The 14,548-nt window shown below is 48.2% G+C and overlaps 1 protein-coding gene across 1 annotated transcript; it reads right to left on the bottom strand.

Annotated features, from left to right (window-relative positions):
- Positions 1-394: 394 nt before the first annotated feature.
- Positions 395-14,147, bottom strand: LOC116979924 (transmembrane 4 L6 family member 1-like). Its single transcript, XM_033031865.1, has 6 exons — positions 13,852-14,147; positions 10,749-10,838; positions 8,910-9,052; positions 6,906-7,083; positions 4,257-4,302; positions 395-3,662 (listed from the first exon to the last, which is right to left on the bottom strand). The coding sequence occupies exons 1-6, from the start codon at positions 14,026-14,028 to the stop codon at positions 3,658-3,660; spliced, it is 639 nt and encodes a 212-aa protein (XP_032887756.1). The 5' UTR covers positions 14,029-14,147; the 3' UTR covers positions 395-3,657.
- Positions 14,148-14,548: the final 401 nt, after the last annotated feature.

Here is a 14,548-nt window from a genome sequence, read left to right as displayed (position 1 = left end):
CCAGAGACCCAGGTTTGATTCCGACTACGGGTGCTGTCTGTACGGAGTTTGTACGTTCTCCCCGTGACCGCGTGGGGTTTCTCTCACACTCCAAATACATGCACGTTTGTAGGTGAATTGGCTTCTGTAAAAATAGTTAGTTGTCCCTGGTGTGTAGGATCGTGCCGGTGTAGGGGGCGATCGTTGGTCGGCGTGGATTCAGTGGGCTGAAGGGCCTGTTTCCGCGCTGTATCTCTAAAGTAATCTAAAAGTAAAGGAGAAAACTCCTCGCTGAGAGAGTGGTGACTCTGGAATTCTCTCAGTCTGATAAAGGGTCTCGACCCGAAACGTCACCTATCCCCAGTCTCCTGAGATTCTGCCTGCCCCGTTGAGTTACTCCAGCACTTCGTGCATATCTCTGGAATTTTCTAACCTGGAGGTTGCGGGGATTCAATTATTGTGTTCCTTGAAATCAGAGATTGAGGGATTTCTGGCCATTAATAGGATCAAGGACACAGGCCAGAGCTGGGATACGGTACAGAGGATGTGGACAGGCCATGACCTCAATAAATAACAGCACAGGCTCGATGGGCCGAGTGGCCTACTGCCGCTCCTCTCTCTTACGTTCCTTCAAAAATTGAAATTAATAAGCAAAAACTACAAGTGCACATTTTATGTAAATCCAGTTTATTAAATGTTATCACTTGTGGCCAAGTTGTCATCATTATGCCAGTGGTCGGCACATCTGACAAGTAGTCTGGATAAGCAATTTGGAAGCCGCATGTGGTAGTCTTCATTTATTACTAAATAGGAGGACAATCAGCCTGAAGAAAGACACAAAATGCAGGACCTCAGGAAGGCTGGAGCCCACAATGGCCCATTGCTGGCAGTAAGCGTGGAGTCCATAATGGCCTATTGTGGGCTGGGGAAGGTGTGCTAATTACAGTGGATGGCTAGGGTGGAAGAGGGCTAGTCCCACTGTTCACATCCTTGTATCTCTGTTGTTACCACATCTTCTCCAGCCAGCAATGGGCCACTAAGGACTCCATCCTTCCTGGGGGTCATCTGTTGCCGGCCTTGTTCTGATCTGGCAATCTCTATCATTCAGTCTGAAGAAGCGCTCCAACCCGAAATGTCACCTATTCCTTTCTTCCAGCGGTGTTGCCTGACCCGCTGAGCTACGCCAGCATTTTGTGTCTATCTTTGGCATAAAGCAGCATCTGCAGTTCTGTCCGACACACACAGGCCAATCAGCCCATCAGGTCAATGTTGGCTCCCAGCAGAACAATCCCATCTCCCCTCCCTATATTTTCCCTGTAGCTCCAGCAACGTACCATCCCTCGCGTTCCGTTCACCTCCCTGTTCATTCCTTTGTCATGTCCCCACGCATGAGTTAATTTGCAGTAATCCAGTCACCTACCAGCACACCTCTGGGATATGGGAGGAAACTGGATTACCGGAGGGAATCCAAATGGTCACAGGGAGAAGACGCAAGCCCCACTCCGGGAGCACCCAAGAATGAATTTGCTCGCTGAAGCAGAGAGGCAGTAACACTCAGTGCTACACCGACCTGTCCTCCTGGCAGCCTGGACCTCGACTGGATCGGCCGCCGGTCCCGGATAGCGAGCGTGCGTGCGGACCGGGTGTGGCCTGTAGCGGCACGGAGCAGTGGAGCAGCGGTGGAGGACGGCTACAGTTTCACCTGGCCAGGCCGACACTGCAACATCACCAGGACAACGGGCCTTTATGGCCAACTGCACTTAAAGCAACTTGGACCGAGTGACTGACTGGGTGGTGAATCTGTGGAATTCTTCGCTGCAGAAGGCTGTGGAGGCAAAGTCAGTGGATATTTTTAAGGCAGAGATAGATAGATTCTTGATTAGTACAGGTGTCAGAGGCTAAGCGGAGAAGGCAGGAGAATGGGGTAAGGAGGGAGAGATAGATCAGCCATGATTGAATGGCGGATGGGCCGAATGGCCTAATTTTACTCCTATTCCTTATGGCCTTATGACTTTGAAAATTATTTTTAAAGTATTTCACCGTATCTCGGTACCTGTGATAATAAAGAATCATTGAAAGTGCAGGAAAATAAATATTGACATTCATTACCAGCGCAGGGATTAACTGATGAATAAAAATGATTATTCCAAGTTGGTCCTTGGAGTGATTGTTCCATTTTTTATCATTGAAGGGTATAAAATTCAAGCACTGGTTTACATGTATACTGTCACTAGAGCATCAAACACCAAATATATATGGTAGTCATTGGTTGATATGTTGCCGTTTGTTTGAGCATTGGCTCATTAACATCTATCTGACAAAGACAATGGCTGGAGACAAAAGTCTGAGCTTTAGGGAGGGGGTTAGGCAGGCTAAGACTTTATTCCCTGGAGCACAGGAGGATAAGGGCTGGTCTTATCGAGGTTTATACGATCATGAGGGGGGAATGGTGGGGTAAATGCACAGAATCTTTAACCTGGAACGGGGGAATGAAGAACCAGGGGACACAGGTCTAAGGTGAAAGATTTAATAAGAACCAGAGGAGTAGCTTTTTCATCCAGGGCAGTGGGTTTATGGAATGAGCTGCCAGAGGAAGTAATTGAGGCAGGTACTAATACAACATTTAAAAGTCATTTGGACAGGCACATGATAGGAAAGGTTTAGTGGGATATAGGCCAAACGTGGGCAGGTGGTACTAGTGTCCATGGGGCTTGGACAAGTTGGGCCAAAGGGCCTGTTTCCGTGCTGTATGACTCGATGACTCTATAACAGTCATGGTATACTGGAAAAAGATTAGATTAAAAACTATTTCAATGGATATAGGATGAATGGGAGATGCCTGTCAACAAACTCCACAATGCTTTTGTAGTTGGGAGTCAATTTACAAACTGCGATTAATAGGGTTTTATTAACCATGATTATTAAGGGTAATTGAAATGCGGCAGATACATATAGACCGGCCTTGATCCAATAACGATGCACAACTCCACATGTTATGGGATTAACCTATGTTGACATAATGGTAGGTGGCCTACAAATTGTTCCAATTCCAACCATTCACTCGAATACCAAGCAACAACCTATGGATAGACACAGAAAGCTGGAGTAACTCAGCGGGTCAGACTGCACCTCTGAAGAAAAGGAATAGGTGACATTTCGGGTCAAGACCCTTCTTCAGACTGGGTGTCGACATGAAACGTCACCTCTTCCTTCACTCCAGAAACACTGTCTGACCCACTGAGTTACTCCAGCTTTATGTGTCTATCTTTGGTTTAAACTAGCACCTGCAGTCCCTTCCCAAACAACCCATGGATCACAGCCATCATCAACGTTTGCCATGGCAACCACCAGTAGCAACTGATAAAAGGGAACAGAACAAACCACGACATGTAGAAATGTAGAAAAATGCGGGGAAATTAGTTGAATGATCCTATATACAGTTCACACACATCAGCGCCTAATGATAATGGCATTGAAAATGTCACATGGGCTCTGAATTTCCTCTGACTTTACCCCGAATCCTGGCAGAACCCTATATAATACAGCGTGCGTTGTGTCTGATGAAATTCAGATGCTTGATTTCAGACCAGCAGATGACAGTAGCAAGGGCACCCAGCGCAGAGAGGCAGAAGCTTCCATTCTCTTCCATTCTGGCACCGAGTGACAGCCCCTTAAACATCATTCTGGCAGGAGAGAGCAGAGGGATATTTTAGCAGGTGGTTAGAACAATGTTCATGTAACTAATCCTAACTGGGTCAGTGCCCTGCAGTGCATGGCCTCTGTAGTTTGTGGCAGTGCTAAATATTGCACAATGCCCTGAATTACCCCACTGAGATTAGATATAAACTTAACAAGGCAAAGCCCCTACCACAAGTTTAGTTTAGTTTTGGTTTAGAGATACAGTGTTGATACAGGCCCTTCAGCCCATCAAGTCTACGCCGACCATCAATCACCCTCTACGCTCGTTCTACAGTATGTTATCCCACTTTCTCATCCACTTTCTGCACTGTATTTCTAAAGTCTAAACCATTACCTCTCACCTCGTATCCCAAGTGTATCCGGGTTCTCCAGGAAGCATCCATGTCCTACCAACCCACCCACTTCTTATTCTCTTCTCAGGGCTGCTCTAACTTCCTATCGGTCCCCCACCCCACAACCCCCCCCCCCCCCCCCCACCCCCACCCCACCCACCCCCCATCTCTCCCTCCTGCCCAGTGCATTCCCTTGCTTGCTAGTCCTCTCCCACACACCCTCTCCGACTGGATCTCAACACCCACCTGTGACCTCGTACACCTCGACCTCATACTCGTTGCATGTCCCGAGCTTTTAAAACAAAAGTCAGAGTTAGACGCTGCAAAGACAGATTTAGCTTTAGCTTCAGCTTTGGGTTCTTTATTGCCAAGCGCATGGTGTGAGGCCTGAGAGGTAGTGGGCATGAGGGAAGTCCACCACTGAAACTCTAGCATTTTCCCACTATTGACGCTCCAAGTCTATTGCCGGCAATCTTTCACTTATTCGTCCCTTTGTTTCTGAGTCATGAGAAATATTACTGTCTTTGGCAAGCTGTTAACCACATTGCAGAGAAGGTTTATTGCCAACAGGATCCATGAACAAATAACCAAAGACTAAACATATCTAGGAAGGAACTGCAGACGCTGGTTGTTTACAGCTGACAGCAAAATGCTGGAGTAACTCAGCAGGTTGGGCAGCGTCTCAGGAGAAAAGGGAGCAGGTGACGTTTCGAGTTGAGACCCTTCTTCAGACTGGGAGTCAGGGGAGAGGAAAACTCGAGGTATGAAAAGGTTCAGAACAAATCAGAGTTGGCACCGAAGATCAAGGAAAGGTGGAGCCCACAATAGCCCATTGTTGGCTGTGGAAGACGTGACAAAGGGATATATGGATGCGAACAGTGGATGACTAGAGTGTGAAAGGGGCAGGGAGAGAGGGAATTGAGGGGTTACCTAAATTAGAGAAATCAATATTCATACCGCTGGGTTGTAAGCTGCCCAAGCGAAATATGAGGTACTGTTCCGCCAATTTGCATGTGTCTCATTCTGACAGTGAAGGAGATCCAGGACAGAAAGGTCATTGTGGGCATGGGAAGGGGAGTTAAATATTTGGCAACCGAGAGATTGGGTAGGCCAGGGAAGCCTGAGTGGAGGTGTTCAGTGAAACGATCGCCCAGTCTGTGCTTGGTGTCGTCGATATATAGGTGTCCACGCCCAGAACAATGGACACAGTAGATGAGGTTAGAGGAGATGCGTGAACCTCTGCCTCACCTGAAAGGGCAGTCAGGGTCCCTGGATAGAGTTGAGGAGGGAGGTATAGGGACAGGTGTTGTATCCTCTGCGGTTGCAGGAGAAAGTTCCTGGGGAGGGGGTGGTTTGGGTGGGAAGAGATGAGTGAACCAGGGAGTTGCGGAGGGAACAGTCTATGTGGAAAGCGGAAAGGGGTGGAGATGGTGGTCCTACGATGATCTGAGTTCCATTTATTCCATTTGGAAAATGTCTTGTTTTACCTCAAGTTGCTGCAAAAGCGAGTTTGCCAGATCTGCCTAGAGACGGTGCAATTGGTCATTATTCATTTAAAAATAATTGCTCTCGAAGGCACTCCCTGATAGATGGAGTGGTGGACCTGACCCAACTTCAGTCTTTCAGCTAATCCAATTTTAAATTAATCAAATGCCATATTAAACATTTTCCTGTATTTCTCCGATGTGTATTGAGGTACAGTTGTCACATTGTGAGTACATTTGAATCAAAATATGTAAAAAAGTTTCACCCACATCTTGCACGTGGAGGTTCCCATTAAATTTTGGACCCTCCTTCGATGGCTCCAAGTCACCACAGTGGCTGATTGATTGTGGCGGAGAGGCCAATAGTGGGCAAAGTTTATTTCTTACACAGTGGTAGGTTGGTCCCTACAATACTCCTCTTCACAAGAGCCCAAATAATTGACATAATGCAATCAGATATCAGCCTCCCAACCCAAGTTCTCCAAAATCTCAGATATTAGGGTGGCACAGTGGCGTAGCAATGGAGTTGCTGCCTTACAGTGCCTGGATTTGATCCTGACCACTGGTGCTGCCCGTACAGAGTTTGTACGTTCTTCCTGTGGCCGCATGGGATTTCTCACGGGCTCCTGGTTTCCTCCCACACTCCAAGGACGTGCAGGTTAATTGTCCCTAGTGTGCTCGCTGGGGTGATCGCTGGTTGGAGGGGACTCAGTGGGCCGAACATGAAACCAGAACATATGTTGACCACAATTTGATTGATGGTGAAGGTAATTTGCTTTTAAATGATTGTGAACTGGTTTCAGGCGAATTGCTCTGAGAAAATATTATTGGAAAGATGTTGTGAAGGTGGAAAGGGTACTGAGAAGAATTACAAAGATGTTACCAGGACTGGAGGGTCTGAGCTATAGGGAGAGGTTGAGCAGGCTGGGATCCTATTCCTTGGAGCGCAGGAAGATGAGAGGTGATCTTATAGAGGTGTACAAGATCATGAGAGGAATAGAGTGTGTAGATGCACAGAGTCTCTTCCCCAGTGTAGGCGAATCAAGAACCAGGGACATACTGTAGGTTTAAGATGAGAGGAGAAAGATTTAATAGGAATCTGAGGGGTAATTTTTCACACAGAGGATGGTGGATGTATGGAACGAGCTGCCACTGGAGGTAGTTGAGGCTAAGACTATCGCAACATTTAAGACACAATTAGACAGGTCCATGGATAGGACAGGTTTAGAGGGATAAGGCCGAAACGCAGGCAGGTGGGACTAGTGTAGATGGGACATGTTGGTCGGTGTGGGCAGGTTGGGCTGATGGGCCTGTTTCCACATTGTATGACTATGACTCTAAAATGTCGCACATTCGAGTGAAAATTCCTCCCCAGAGTTCAGTATGAGGAACTAAACATGCGTGGGATTACCTGTTGGCAATGGCAGCTTCTAACAATCCCACCGACCAAGCCGTTTATTAACTGAACCAAACACAAGATGATCTCGACTCCACTGAGCGCCAGAAGGATGGAGAATAAAGTCACGTTCCACGTCACAACATGTTTCGGTTCAATGCACTGGCTCCAGCTGGTGTAGTTGGTGAGGTACCTGTGCAGGGAAATATGACCCTGTCACTCCTTGCTGGAAACATCCCCTCTGCGTCCCCTCCACAGCCCACGTCAAGATGTCCCTGCCCCAGATCCTGGCCACCAATAACTCGCGCTCATCCCAGGACCTTCCCCAGGGCAGTAGCAGATTGTTCAGCTGTTAGAGTCATGGGGCGGCACAATGGCGCACTGCGGGAGTTGCTGTCTTACAGTGCCGGAGGCCCGGGTTCGATCCTGACTACGGACTCCGTCCTCTACTTGTACGGAGTTTATGCGCTCTCCCTGTGACTGCGTGGGTTTTCACCAGGTGCTCTGGTTTCCTCCCACATTCCTAAGACCTTCCGGTTTGTAGGTTAATTGGCTTCTGGAAATTGTCTCCAGCGTGTAGGAACGCTGGCCAGGACGGCATGGAATTGGTGGGCCGAAGGGCCCGTTTCCACGCTGTATCTCTAGAACTAAAACGAAAGAAACATTTGGCCCAATCCCTTCAAACCTTTCCTATATATGTCAGAGTGTTAATTAAATGTAGTTTAGTTTAGTTTATTATTGTCACATGTACTGAGGTGCAGCGAAAAGCTTCTTGTTACGTGATATCCAGTCAAAGAAAAGACCGTACATTATTACAGTCCACAATGTACAGATGAAGGAGAAAGGGTACAGCATTTAGTGCAAGATAAAGATCGATTAAAGATAGTTCAAATATCTGCAATGAGGTAGATGGGAGGTCAGGACCGCACTCTCGCTGGTTACCTTGGGTATGCAAGCAAAGAATTTCACCCTAACTTATTGTCACACCGTCACATGTGACAATAAAGTATTCCATTCAATTCAATTCAATCGTCGGACGGTTCAGTTGCCTGATAACAGCTGGGAGAGGGCGGGTGCAAAGAAAGCCGGAGGAGAGGAGGGGCAAGACAAAGTGTGGCAGCTAATTGGTCAACACAGGCGAGGGGGGGGTGATAGGCAGATGTTTGGACAAAGGCCAGAGATGAAGAAACAACAGGTGTGAGACAAAAGGATTGTAGAGTTGCAAATTGTGAAGCCAGAGGAAATAATGTCTCTATGTGGCATCTTTCAATCCGTCACAGTGGAATCGAGTCGTGTAGCAGGGAAAATCCTTCCGTTTAACTCATCCATGCCAATGTATAGGGCCCTAGTGAGACCACACCTGGAGTATTGTGTGCAGTTTTGGTCCCCTAATTTGAGGAAGGACATTCTTGCTATTGAGGGAGTGCAGCGTAGGTTCACAAGGTTAATGCCCAGGATGGCGACACTGTCATATACTGAGAGAATGGAGCGGCTGGGCTTGTACACTCTGGAGTTTAGAAGGATGAGAGGCTATCTTATTGAAACATATAAGATTATTAAGGGTTTGGACACGCTAGAGGCAGGAAACATGTTCCCGATGTTGGGGGAGTCCAGAACCAGGGGCCACAGTTTAAGAATAAGGGGCAAGCCATTTAGAACGGAGACAAGGAAACACTTCTTCACACAGAGTTGTGAATCTGTGAAATTCTCTGCCTCAGAGGGCAGTGGAGGCCGGTTCTCTGGATACTTTCAAGAGAGAGCTAGATAGGGCTCTTAAAGATAGCGGAGTCAGGGGATATGGGGAGAAGGCATGAACGGGGTACTACTGGGGATGATCAGCCATGATCACATTGAATGCTGGTGCTGGCTCGAAGGGCCGAATGGCCTACTCCTGCACCTATTGTCTATTGTCTATTGTCAATCAACATGCCCCATCTAATCTAGTCCTACCTGCCCGCATTTGACCCTCATCCCTTTAAATCCTTCCCATCCATGTAAAGACATATTGGTTTTGTTGACCTTCCATTGGTGTCATTGAAAGGGTATCGCCATCCCAGGTCGGTGAGGCAGTACGGTCCTTGTGTCAAACCCAGAGCGGAGACAATGAGACAGTATCCAGAGCCGGCGATCCCGACCAGAGCCACCACAGCCGACGCCAGCATCTGATTGCAAGAGAACAGATAGCATCAGTAATCTGGATGAAAAAGATCCTGCGGGCGGTGGCCTGTAGTGCCCTTGCTCATCCCCTGAAGACCAGAGACCGGAGAGGAGAGAGCTGGCGACGGCGGACGTGAGGAGAGTGAACCGTGGTCACAGAATAAGGGGACGGCTGGAGGCCTCGCCGCAGCCTGGGGCTCGCTTGGTTCAGGCTCTGCTCCATATGACACAGGTCAGGTCTCCTCAGAGTGCTTCACTACCGGGACAGGGTGTTGGTCATTAACCAACTAGTAGGGTGACGGCCCAGTCGTGAGAGCAGCCGGTCCTTGTCCCGCCCCCCCGGGTGTCGGGGGGGACTCAAACATATGGAGTACTCACGCCTGAGCAAAGCCCCACTCAGCCGGAAGTACTCGTCGGACCCAAGCACCGTAATCCATCCCGGGAGCCGGTCCCACACAACCTGAGCCGCATTTCCTTGACGCCCTTCACCTCCCTCCGAGACACATGGAGGCGGGTCCCGTACAGGCTCCTCCTCCACACCCTGCACTTCCTCGCCCTGGTCCACCGTCCAGACACCAAGTGGCGGTCGGTGTTGCCTTCCGGTCGCGAGGGGGCCCCCGGTGGGGGTCCGTCTACGCAGAGATTCTCCCACTCTACATCAGGGACCTGGGGTGGGGGGTATTGCATCGAGGAGTCTCCTGCAACCTGTTTCTCTCACGGTTCACAGACTCGCCAGCCGCCTGCCACTTTTGCCGGCTGGAGTAGTCTGTGTACCATGTGTATATGGAGTGTGTGAGGTTGCAGCCCCTGTTCCAATACCTAAAGGGCTGCACCTTGCCTTCTGGCTGCACTTCACACCCACCTATCTTTGGACACCCTGTGCGTAGGGGAGAGGATCGGGTCGAGGATGTCCTGGCTGGGTTGCTCCTGGGCCTGGCCAAGCTGGCCATCCGTGAGTCACGGCGCCAGGCAGAAGAGGGCTCTGACCGAGCCAGCTGCCTGCCCCCTTTCCGGGCTTACACCCGTGCCCGGGTAGTTTTGGAAAGGTACTATGCGCTGTCCACGGGTTCCATGGGGGATTTCCGGGACTGCTGGGCACCACATGGGGTGGATGGTATCCTCAATAAGGATGGGGAAATTGTTATATAATATTTAGGAATATTCGTTTATTTTGTATTATGGTGGTGGGTTTGTTTGTATTTTTGTGTGTATTTTTTTGTTCATTAAAATTATTTTTTGATAAAAGAAAAAGGGGCCTAGGGCCAGTGGCGGACTGGGTCTAAAAATATTGGTTGCCAGGAGACAAAGGGGGCCCACTTCATCAGGGTCCCACTTGATATAGGGGGCCCACTTCATCAGGGTCCCACTTGATATAGGGGGCCCACTTCATCAGGGGCCCACTTGCCATCGGGCAAGCTGACACCCTGGCCCGTCCGCCACTGCCTAGGGCACTAGGGCCAGACTTTGAAAATGGCGCCAAAACCTGCCGACTCCCGCATGTGGTCTCAGTGGACTTTTTCTGTACACTTTGCTAATCGGGGATTGTGCTTAGATATGGCAATATTTTACTGAACTGTATGCAATAAAAAAAAGAATTTCACTGTGCGTTTGCACATGTAACAATAATGGTCACCTTTGACCATTGGCTTAAGATGTCCGACACTAACACAACAGTATAACAGTACATTGGTGGTTTCTTACTGCACAGCTCTTCCCACAGTCCTGGTTCCCACAGCAACCACAACAATCATCGTTTTCAAGGCAAATAAACACCACAATAGGCAAAATCATCTGCAATTTAAAAAAGAAAGAGATCATGAAATGAATGGACTTGAAATAAAAGATGTCACATTTTAGTCGCGCAACACTACCCTCTGCTGGCCTCCAGCTAGAATTACACACCCTTGCACCAGTCCCCCTCCTCATGGGCAAGATGAGGAGATCCAGTGTGTAGGATCTTCCCAAAGTCCTCTCACATCATTGTCCACTTGGTGTTATCTGTAGCAATGTTTGGAGACCAACAAGATTTAGTTTAGTTTAGTTTAGTTTATTATTGTCACCCATACCGAGGTGCAGTGAAGCATTTCTTTGTTACATGCTGTCCAATCAACAAGACGACTATATATGTTTACAATCAAGCCGTCCACAGTGTACAGATACAGGATAAAGGGTATATTAGTTTGGTCAAGATTAGGTCAGATAAGGACCGATTAAAGATAGTTCAAAGGTCTCTAGTGAGGTAGATGGAAGGCCAGGGCTGCACTCTGTGAGAGGATGGTTCAGTTGAGAGGTTTGTGAGAGGATGGTTCAGTTGCCCGATAAGAGCTGGGAAGAAACTGTCCCTGAATCTGGAGCTATGCAATTTCAAACTTCTGTACCTCTTGCTTGATGGCAGTGGGGAGAAGAGGGAGTGACCGGTGTGAGACTCGTCCTTGATTATGCTGGTGACCTTGCCGAGGCAGCGGGGAGTACATGGAAGGGAGGTTGGTTTGCGTGATGGTCTGAGCTATGTCCACAACTCTCTGCAATTTCTTGTAGTCTCGGATGGAACTTTTCCCAAATCACTGAAGCAGTGAGGCTGCAGCACTATCTGCCACTGTGCCACCTGTCATGAAGTTTTCATTGTAGACACAAAATGTATTAAATGTGTTGAAACATTTAACTCCCCTTCCCATTCCCACACTGACCTTTCTGTCCTGGGCCTCCTCCACTGTCAGAGTGAGGCCACACACAAGTTGGAGGAACAGCACCTCATATTTCGCTTGGGCAGCTTACACCCCAGCGGTATGAATATTAATTTATCTAATTTGAAGTTACCCCAGCATTTGCTCTCTCTGTCCCTCCCCCACTCTAGTTGACCTACTAGTTTCACTGTTTGTATCCCTTTGTTGTCTCTTCCACAGCCATTGTGGGCTCCACCTTTCCTTGGTCATCGGTGCCTGCTCTGATATGTTGTGAACCTTTTCATACCTCTAGCTTCCCTCTCTCCTGACTCGCAGTCTGACCTGAAATATCACCTATTCGTTTTCTCCAGAGATGCTGCCTGACCCAGCATTTTGTGCCTATCTTTGGTATAAACCAGCATCCGCAGTTCCTTCCCACACATCAAGTTTTCTTTTTTTTTTTCAAATTTGTTGCGTTTCCCACTGAGAAAAAAAGCATTTGGCAAATGGGTTCAAAATGCACAGCAATGTCCTTCAGGAGTCCTTATACCTCAATTAACAACATCAAAGTCACAGTGCACCCTGCCAAAATTCTCCGTCTGTAAATGTCTGGTACCAAGTAGGACCCTGGCACCCATTTGTAAATAGCAGTGCAATATATTTATAGGTCTATGACCTAAATGCACACATTGGGAAGTTAGTGCGGTGGGGGGTAGCCTGCACACTCTGATTTAGCGAAAAGGACAAATTCTGGAGATAGACACAAAGTGCTGGAGTAACTCAGCGGGTCAGGCACCATCACTGGAGAAGGATGGGTGATGTATCGGGTTGGGACCCTTCTTCAGACCAAATTCTGGAGTGCAACAACAACACAACATTGTCACCTTAGACCCTACATCCCAGGCAGGAGTTAGCACCTTCAGGGAGACAGAGGACAACGTTACTTGGCAGGAGAAAAAGCATCATAGCAAACCATTCACGGAAGGTGCTTGTGATTCTAGTCCAATGTTAAACAGGAAACAGAAGTCACACTGCACAGAGTACCAACACAGGGCAACAATCTGAATGGGGTATCTAACGCACAGACTGTTTGCAACATCAAGTAATGACTGCACTTTTAGTTTGGTTTACTTTAATTTAGTTTAGTTTAGAGATACTGTGCAGAAACAGGCCCTTCGGCCCACCGAGACCGCGCCCACCAGCGATCCTGGCACATTAACACTATCCTACATACACTAGGGACAATTTACAGTTTTACTGAAGTCAATTAACCTACAGACCTGTACATCTTTGGAGGGTGAGAGGAAACTGGAGCACCTGGAGAAACCCACACAGGTCACGGGGAGAACGTTCAAACTCCATACAGATAGCACCCGTGGTAGGATCGAACCGGGGTCTCTGGCAGAAACTCTACCGCTGCACCACCATGCCATCCCATTAGTTTAGTTTAGTTTAGAGATACAGCGCGGAAACAGGCCCTTCGGCCCACCAAGTCCACACCGATCAGCAATCCCTGTACACTGGCACTATCCTCCTTTCACTAATAAGTCTGGAAATGTGACAAATGATACTACAAGTGGTGGACTTCAAGTCTACTCTGCCTTTCTGTCATGGCTGATCTATCGTTCCCTTTCAACCCCATTCTCCTGCTTTCTTACCATAACCCCTGACACCCTTACTAATCAAGAATCTGTCAATCTCTGCCTCAAAAATATCCATTGACCTGGTCTCCACAGTCGTCTGAGGCAATGAATTCCACAGATTCACCACCCTCTGACTGAAGAAATTCCTCCTCACCTCCTTTCTAAAGACATGTCCTTTTTTTCTGAGGCTGTGCCCACTGGTCTTAGACGCTCCAACTAGTGGAAACATCCTCTCCACATCCACTTTATCTAGGCTTTTCACTATTCACTGGCAGCTCATTCCAGGCACCCACCTGTAAAAACCCTAACCCTAACCCTAACCCTGCACATCTCCTTTCAACTTTGCCCCTCTCAACTTAGAAGGACACTCCAATGGGAAATTCAGAGCCCTTCTTATCTGAAACATGAAACTTTCCTTCCATTAATTATTTCACCTTAAGAACTCTTTTTAATCTTGGCACTGACTATCAGACTATCGGATTGAAGGAACATACCCACCAATATGCCCGCTCCAACGATTCCTTCAAAAAACCACACCAATATCGTGAGCTCGTCCCTCTCTGCATACTTTGTCTCACCGTTTGGGAAATAGAGCAAAATGTTAGCGACAATAGCCAAACCAGCCAAGGGTATCAGTGTAACGCCAATACACCGCGCGCATTTTTCAAAGTACATCCTGACTGTGTTTTCCTCCTTAACGCAGGCCCTGCTTTTTCACCGTGGAGCAGTCAGCTGGAGTGCAGAGGCAACCGGGCTGTGATGAGAGACTGCGTTTTGGGTCAGCTTGCCGGCAGTTAAACACACAGCAGTGCTGGGCTGCGCAGGCGTGCTGCTGCCAGAATAAACCTTCCAGCTGTGTTGTTGAAAACAGTCCTCCTGATAACGCTCCTGATGTCGCAACTGGTCGCAGCTCGTCATCTGTGGAGCTGCAAGGTTCAAGCTAAATGGAAAAGGCCGAGCTCTCTGAGATTAGTGTCGAGATACAGCGTGGAAACAGGCCCTTCGGCCCACCTAGACCACGCCGACCATCGATCACCTGTTCACACTAGTTCTAAGTTATCCCACTTCCTCACCCACATTCTACACATTAGGGGGAATTTATAGAGACCAATTAACCTACAAACCCGCACATCCATTGAGGCACCCAATGGGAAGGTGAAGTGGGTTGTTTAGTTTAAAGAGACAGCATGGAAAC

This window comes from Amblyraja radiata, chromosome 13 (assembly GCF_010909765.2).
Source record: "Amblyraja radiata isolate CabotCenter1 chromosome 13, sAmbRad1.1.pri, whole genome shotgun sequence".
Classification (NCBI taxonomy): domain Eukaryota; kingdom Metazoa; phylum Chordata; class Chondrichthyes; order Rajiformes; family Rajidae; genus Amblyraja; species Amblyraja radiata.
The sequence above is the reverse complement of the archived record's forward strand: the minus strand, read 5'-3'. Positions and strand labels throughout refer to the sequence as shown.

Bases quoted from the DNA above. Each gene is read 5' to 3' on its own strand.
- LOC116979924 (XM_033031865.1), bottom strand. From the start codon at position 14,028: ATGTACTTTGAAAAATGCGCGCGGTGTATTGGCGTTACACTGATACCC. The intron at 10,839-13,851 runs GTGGGTATGTTC...TTTAAATTGCAG, and splicing joins TCGTTGGAGCGGGCATATTG to ATGATTTTGCCTATTGTGGT. The intron at 9,053-10,748 runs GTAAGAAACCAC...TCTTGCAATCAG, and splicing joins ACTGTGGGAAGAGCTGTGCA to ATGCTGGCGTCGGCTGTGGT.